This window comes from Strix uralensis, chromosome 3 (assembly GCF_047716275.1).
Source record: "Strix uralensis isolate ZFMK-TIS-50842 chromosome 3, bStrUra1, whole genome shotgun sequence".
NCBI classification, from domain to species: Eukaryota; Metazoa; Chordata; class Aves; order Strigiformes; family Strigidae; genus Strix; species Strix uralensis.
This window is the reverse complement of record NC_133974.1, coordinates 94,288,880-94,296,535: the sequence shown is the minus strand read 5'-3', so window position 1 is coordinate 94,296,535 and position 7,656 is coordinate 94,288,880. Positions and strand designations below refer to the sequence as shown.

The window sequence follows — 7,656 nt, the reverse complement described above, 5'->3', positions numbered from 1 at the left end:
TTTGATGCAGATAAGCAGACACTTCTTTATTAACGGCCGGGTGCGCGAGTGAGTGCTCTCACTAACGACGCACACCAAGCATCAAAATCATTCACCTTATATAGAACTTATTCATACATATTCGTTAAATATTCATGCATAAACATACTCTTTCTTGGAAAAATTAACATATTCTCCTCCTATTTCTGATTCTGCACAGTAGAACCCAGAAACATCTAGAAATGGGTCTGGGGTGTAATTTGGGTCGGTGGTCGCGATCTCCCCCTGCTGCAATTACCTTTTGCCTAGTTTCACTGTTTCTTGGCAGGAACTTACAAGTTGCTTCAGTCGACTTTCTCCAGTTCCCATTAATTCTGGATTCTGACATTTCTATGCATTCTTTTAGGTCATAAAATACCTTATAAGTAAACACTATATCCAAATTATCTTGAATCTTAAGCCTGTTATCTAAAGTTGTAAATGTCCCACTAGGTAATTTTGACCAATTCCTTCGGCCTTGGTACAGGACTGCGCAGGGGATTTCATAGTAGCATTGGTTGCTATATAATGTGCAGAATAAATGTAAACATATAATTTCTATTAAATATCTCTTATAATTCTATATTCATATTAAAATTAAACAAAATTACTTCTAATCAATCACAAATCAGAAACACTCTGATGTTTCTTGTTAACTGCTTTTCTTTTCTTTCTCCTCCTCTGTTCTGGCAAAGGGGTTTGTTCTGTCCCTGCAGCCCCACAAGTCAGCAGGCACTCTTGTAAGCAGTCCCCTCCTGCTGCGGAACTCGGGACACCACTCTGATGAAAAATGCTCGTATAACTTAGAAATGAGAAGTCCCCGCCCTTGCCTGTGGACTCATCTTTTTCAGCCTATGCTTGTTTAGTAGTGATAAAGCAAGTCCTTGGTAGTGAAACACAGAGGGAACAAAATCATGCCAGCCTCAACCCCTTTGCTTTGGATGAATGTTCTTACTTTTTCTCCTGCCACTCCTTGTAACTCCTTCCTTCTCACCTCCTGGCTTCTTACTTACCAGCACCTACCTAAAAACCACCATGGATCTGGTGAGTTGTGTGACTGGGGACTGTTGGTGTGTTGCAGCATGGAATTCCCTGCAGCAGGACACAGCCTTGAGGTGAGCAGGTCTCCCTCCTAAACTGGTTGCTTTTCATGAGTGCTAGCAGACACAGCAAACTCAACTCAAAGACATTTCAAACTTCATTGTCAGTGATGTCTAGAGCTCCTGGCCAAAGCACCATTATTCTAGATACTGTATGGACCTAAATGAAGAGAGATCACAAACGGTAGCTGCTGCAAAGGTGCCGCAGGATAGTGGCACAAGCGGGTTTCACCCTGTGAGCAGCAACAGCAGCCTGAGGGGGATGAATTTCACCAGCAGGTAGGGTTGCCTGGTGGTGTGGGGGGAGGTGGAGGAGGCAGTAGCTGCATGCCTTTGGGGAGAGGGGGAGGAGGGGTCGAAGCACAGTGGTGCTTATGGATGGGGAGCAGGAAATGGCTGTCACATAGATAAGGATTGGTGAAGAGGATGTAGCAGGGAATGGCCCAGTCTCCTAATGAGAGGCTTCCTCTACTTTTGTCAGTTGTCTGTGTGGGGAAGAGGGTGAATAGCTGCTGTGAGCAGAGCCTCTTCTCTCTTTAGTGAACAGCTCACCTGGGGAAAAAGGGAGTTGGACTTAAAGGCATCACTAGAAGATAAGGGGTTTTCTTCCCTATCTCAGTGGCTGTCCAGCCCAGTACCTTGTATGTGGTCCCTAAGGCTTCTCACCTTTGTGAAGTGCCAGGAAGCTCATTTTGTGCTTGGTTAAGTGCCTGATATAAATGTGAGGACTTGGAGACAGAAGGAATGGGGAGCCTTTAGGGACTGGTGGTCCTTTCCCCTATCTTCTGCTCCCCCAAAGCACTGACAGCTGCAGTTGCAGCAGGACTGCAGACCTTACTCATTCAGTAAATGCTACTTTCAGCCAGACAGCTTAAAGCAGGGCTTGTTGCAAAGGGGACTGAGCCAAAGTCCCTGGGCATCTGCCCCTGCTGCCGAGAGTTCAGAGGGGTGCACAGACCCCCCTTCCTTTCAACACCCTGCCAGCAGGACAGGCTGCTGCTTACCACAGACCCTGCCTGCATTCCCACACGTTGTGCTTTCTCAAATTTCAATCAATTTCTGGATGCAGAGGTGCTGCTAGTGCTCGTAACATCTCCGCAAGGGACCTGAGCACAGGGGAGAGCTGGAACATCCAGCCCAGCGCTTTGGGGACCTTGTGATGAAGCTGGTAGGGTGCTGGAGAGGGTGTGTGCAGTCCCAGGGGGTGGTTTATGCTGTTGGTTGAAAGCAGCGTTAGTGCCCGGTGTTGCACAGCTCCAGTGTTTCACTTGAGCCACAGCAGTACCAGATGCGGGGAGGGGAAGGAGTGCTCTGTCTTACTGGGAAAGCACTTTCCCAGGGTGCTTTTGTGTTACTGTATTAATAGCTGCTACAGGAGATGATGTCTCCTTTTGGTATTGGAGAGTAGGTGTGAGGAGGAGAGGAATGCTGGGTTGAGCTGCTCCTGCACCATGTTCCAAAAGCAGAGCCTAAGCTTGCCAGCAGCAGCCTTACAAAATTAGCCCTCTTCAGCCTGATTTTTGGATTAGAAACCACTGACCCCTTGCAAACTTTTCCCAGCCCTTTAAGGGGCAGCAGTCTGTGTGCTGACCTTCAAGGTAACGCCTTTACTGACAGGGAAGTTGAGCCCCCCTGGTCATTCCTCTGGAGGGCCAAGGGCTGCTGCTGCAGAGGAAGGAGGTCCATCTCTGCTGCAGGAGCTGTTGGGCTCTCAGCACTGTGCAGTGAATGAGCAGCAAAGGCCTGATGGCTTGGCACCCCAGCTGTGCTCTCCCCTCCCGTGTCCCATGGGAACAGTGGCTCCCTGCTCTTGGAGCGATAGACCCATTCCTACAGTGAGAAGTAAGCCCCCACACCCCAAGCAGGGGCACTAGGCCATTTGGGGAATCAAAAGGTGTTGGTTACATGACAGCAATCACAGCTTGGACAAGCAATGGAGGAGGGTGGGCAATGGGAAAGGCCCACCACAGCCTTACACTGCATGCATGCCAGCCAGCAGGGGTCATAGGGCTCCTAAAGCAGGGTAGGGGTGTCAATTTGGCCATCCTACATGGGGTCTGTGGGTGTTCTCAGGTGACTCTGCAGCCAGGCTTTCCGGAAGGCGGCCCAGAGTGGCAGGAGGCTGCTGAGGACCAAGTCCCATGGCTCATCAAACAGCTCTGAAGGTGGCAGCAGCACATCTTTGAGCAGGGAGCGATCAACCACCTGCACAGCCCTCCCCAGCTTCTCTCTGCCCACAGCTACCCGTCGGGCCAGCTGAAAGACCTCCACAGGCTGGGGGGAGTTGCTCTGCAACACCATGCACTGTGTGGCATTAGGCCACTCCTATACCATCTCCACACCAGTTCGGTATCCCCATTCCTCAACTTCTGCACTTCCAGATGGAACCACAGCCCCTTCTCTGCATCTGCAGCAGGCCCTGCACCCAGAGGTGCTGTATCTCTTGCACTGACTTCCTATAAATGTTAAAAAACACCTGGTAAGCTAGTAGGGCTGCAGCCTGCTGCAATGACAGTGGCTTTCCTGCCTCAGCCAGGGCAGTCCGAGGGAGATCTTCCAGCTTGGAGCCCATTTTCTTTCTCCTCCTTTGGCCTTTCTCGAGATGAAATTCAGTGTTTCCTTTCCTCTTTCTGAGCCTGAAAGGATTTAAGTGGATCATCAATGAGGCCACAGCATAACCAAGTCATGATCTTACTAGACCTCATAAGCTCAGTAGCACTAAACCTGTTCTGTAAGTGAAGGAGAAAAAGGATCTTATCCTACCAAAGAGTAATTTTGTGGAGGCATCTGTGGTGCCCGTACCACCCCAGGGTGATAAAGTGGGTTGCTGCACTAGAAATGCTGGGTTTTGAGCCATGGCCATGCCAGGTCATTGCTGATCCTAGGAGAGATCATTTCCTGCTCTTCTCCTGGCAAACCCCCAGTGCACAGACTTGCATCCCATCCTCCCCTTTCCCTCCACAGAAGGACAGCACATTCACATCCCTTGCTGCAGCCACAGTAGCTGCCACATTTCTGTCTGGGATGCCCTGCATTTCAGTGGTGGGTCAAGCAATGCTCACCTGGGAGGGTTTGGGGGCATGAAACATGGGGTTTAAATGTAGTTCTCCAGCCAAAATAGCAGCCTACATTCCCTTACAGTCATCAAGGATCTAAGGTGTCAGCTGGGCAGACATTTGCAACTCCAAACACACGCACGCAGAAGGGACGGCAGGAAGCGGGAAACTAATTAAAGAGATGATGGGGTTTTTGCTGTGAACAGGTGCTGTCAGGTTGGCAACACCTCCTAAGTCCAGATGGACCCGAGGTCCCTTAAGGTCATGTGCAATGCAAGGGCCTGCCAGCCCAAATCCCAAACAACTACCTGACTTCATCAAAAGGGGAGCAGAAAGTGCACGCTTGTCTCTTCTTGCCCACTTTGCTCCTGATATCTTGGGCTGCAGAGTGAGAGGCTGGCACACATTGCCTGCGAGAAACCCAGCTCTCCCCAGGCACCCTTGACACCCCGAGCCCTGGGGCAGGCTGCTGTAGGGACCTGAGGTGCTGCACCTTGGGTCCCGTGGGACTCACTCCAGGAAGGTGCTGTGATCATAGCAGTGGTAGCGGAGCCGAGCCACACAGAGGATGCTGAATGTAGGCTGAGCCACAGGCTCAAAAGCTGTGGGGCTTGGTCCCTCGAGGCTGGAGCTGAGCATCTCCCGGAGACACTGAACATAATGCAGCACATCCAAGTTGAGCCCTGCAAGGAGGGAGAGCAGTGCAGGGGATGGTGCAGGGAACCAGAGCACAGGTCCTCCCCTGCTGGGACACCCCAGCCCTGCCACCAGTGCCTGCAGGAGGTGGTCAGTGGGCCACGAGAGGCAGCTGGGGCATCCCCAGCACCCATCGTCACTGCTACCCTCCCTTGCCCCAGCGATACCAGCAGCACATGCGCTCCCAGCTCCCAGCTGAGCATGGCACAGAGCCCCCCAGTCCCTGGGCTGAAGTGCACCCCCGAGGAGCATCTCACCAGCAGGTAGAAGCAGCAGACCCCCTGCATGTGCAGGGACACCCTCGCACACCAGCACACACCTCCCAAGCACCCGCTGTGAGGATCTGCACCAGCACATATGCAGATCTCCCCTTGCGCAATTTCAGGTGTGATTTCCCTTGCATCACCTCGCACGTGGCGGGACTTGTGTGTGCTGCAGCACAAGCACACGGGGATGGTAAAACCACTAACTTGTGCAGGCTGGCACACCTGCGTACACACGTGCATACAGAAGGTAACATGCATGTAGTGATAGCATGCACTGAAATAGTCATGTCACACATGTACATGTGTGCTCACACGCAACACAGAAACTCACAGATCCACCACACAGCTCTTGTGGGCTTCCACCATCACACCACCCCCCAGGTGGGCTCCCCCGTCCCACAGCAGCCAGGCACCCACACCAAGCAGCGCCCACACGCAAGGCAGCAGTGGTGAACCCACGAACCCAGAGCACTCATGGCAGGACAGGACGTCCCATCCCTCCGGAGCAGCTCAGGGCCACCTCAAGCTGGTGCTGTCTCCCATCTTCTGCACCCCAGCTGCCTGGGAAAGGAGGGGATGGCTTTGTACTAGAGGCATTCATCTGAGGGACAGCAACATGCAGGGCACGTGAGGAGAGCAGGGGCAGCCCCTTGGCCTGCCGGTGAGGGGCAGGGTGTCTCTGAGCCCCCAGCTCCCCGGGAACACTGCTGGGGAAAGAGCCAAGCTTACACCGCAGCAGAGTGCTGTCTGCAGCAGTATGCCAAGAGCCCGAGGAGCAGGAGAGGCATTTCACGGGGAATCCCAGCAGCTCGCCTTTGCTGCATGCCCTTCACGGCCAGCTGGTTCCCTGCACAATAGCACTGGCGCCTTGCAGTCAGTTCATCAGCTTGGATTGCAGCTGGTGTTTCTGTGCCGCTTGCCGCTTGCTCAGCTGCAACCCAAGCTCTCCTCTCCTCCAGAAATCTCCAGGAAAACCCACAGGCCTGGGAGAGGGTCCCTCCTCCCCCTCCATCCTCCTCACCACCAGCACCACCACCACCCAACCACCATCAGGAGCGTCCAGACCAGCACACAGCCCACTGGAGGGAAATTGAGGGATGAATTTTGATTGACTTAACACCATTTTGCATCTTAGTTTACCAGAGGGGGGCTGATGGGGACCCAGGATGTCAGCACAGAGGGTGTGCCAGTGAGGCTGCCATGGTGTTGTTACCTGGTCTGCATCCAGACCCACCATCCAGAGAGCCACTCACTGCTGCATCCACCACGTGCTGCAGAGCCGCTCACCCCACTGTCATGCAACCAGAGCAGACTCCCAGTGGGAACATGAGCAAAGCTACACCCACGACCAGCCCCAGGCACTAGGGGGCTGCTGCCCACCAGTCTTCCCTGGAACTGGAGAGCAGATGGAAGGAGACCCTGTCCTGCAGGGTCTGTTGTGGGAGAGACTGGAAGGATCTCCGTCTCACCTGGGTCCAGTGCCGCTGTGTCACTTCTGTAAGCTGGAGGGCCTCAAAGTAAGTTGTGGCATCCTACCACCCACAATTCCAGTCCTGCTGCAAATACAGTCCAAAATCCTTCCTGCATTTTCAGCTGGCTGTGGGATCCCTATCCCAGGGCTACTGCCATCAGATAGTCTGGTCTTTCCAGGACGCTCCACCCCACCCGGAGCCTGCTGCAAAAGTCCCTGAGGCTACACAGACACTGGGTTACTATTTCAGTCCCCAGTCAGATCCCTGCATCTCCTTCTAGTCCTTGCCTAGCCTTGTTTCATGCATTTCCCTCGTGTCTTACATCAGAGGTTGCCTGGGTTTGAGCTCCAGGAATGGGAAGACAAATCTGAGCCTATGTAGACCTTCTTTTCACATGGTGAGGAATTATTTACACTCCAGTTGGGATTTGCTGCTCTACTAATTTTGTTGTCTCCTTGTTTGCCTGTTTGTCCCACATTTCGGATGGCACTCCCTCCATCCCCCTTCCTTCCCTCACTGCCCCCACTTGCGGGTGTCATTCCTCCCTCCTTCTCCTCCCAGCTGGCCTGGTTAGGCAGGTGCAAGAAGACACGCAAGGAAGATAATCCATCAACTCAAGTATCACCAAGTTTTATAGAGAAAGGGGGAAAGAGATGCAAAACTAAATGACCTTTAAAACAAGCAAGCTCTCAGGTTCCCTCCCCCACCCAGAAGTGGCTCCTCTGCTCCACTGTAACCTTCTTCTCCCTGTCCCAGCATTTATTTATAAGCACCATCAATAATTAAGAAGCTGCCTGCCTGCCTGCTTGCCTCGGCTGCCGTGTTGACAGAGACATCTCTGATGTTTCCTGGCTCAGCCTGGCTGCATTGCTCACTTGGGCTTTTAATTTTCTTCCCCTGCCTTGTTAGAAACACAGCAATCACCCATCTGGAATGGACCGGAGGTCCAGAGAACCAGGAGAGCTCCCTACAGTGGGCTGGTTGCCTCGAGAGTGACCTGAGAGCTGCTGGCTCTCATGTCCCCACAGCAGCAGCAGGGGGTGGGATG

General features: G+C 52.9%; 1 protein-coding gene across 2 annotated transcripts in view; it reads right to left on the bottom strand.

Moving 5' to 3' along the window:
* Positions 1 to 367: 367 nt before the first annotated feature.
* The window catches only part of LOC141941178 (uncharacterized), a 16,616-nt gene continuing 9,327 nt past the window's right edge, over positions 368 to 7,656 (bottom strand). For both annotated transcript variants that reach the window (XM_074863470.1, XM_074863469.1), the window contains exons 3-4: positions 4,689 to 4,857; positions 368 to 3,754 (exon numbers count right to left, since the gene is read on the bottom strand). In XM_074863470.1, coding sequence (XP_074719571.1) covers positions 3,481 to 3,754; positions 4,689 to 4,857 — 443 coding nt within the window. In that variant the 3' untranslated portion in view covers positions 368 to 3,480. The remainder of the gene's footprint in view (positions 3,755 to 4,688; positions 4,858 to 7,656) is intronic.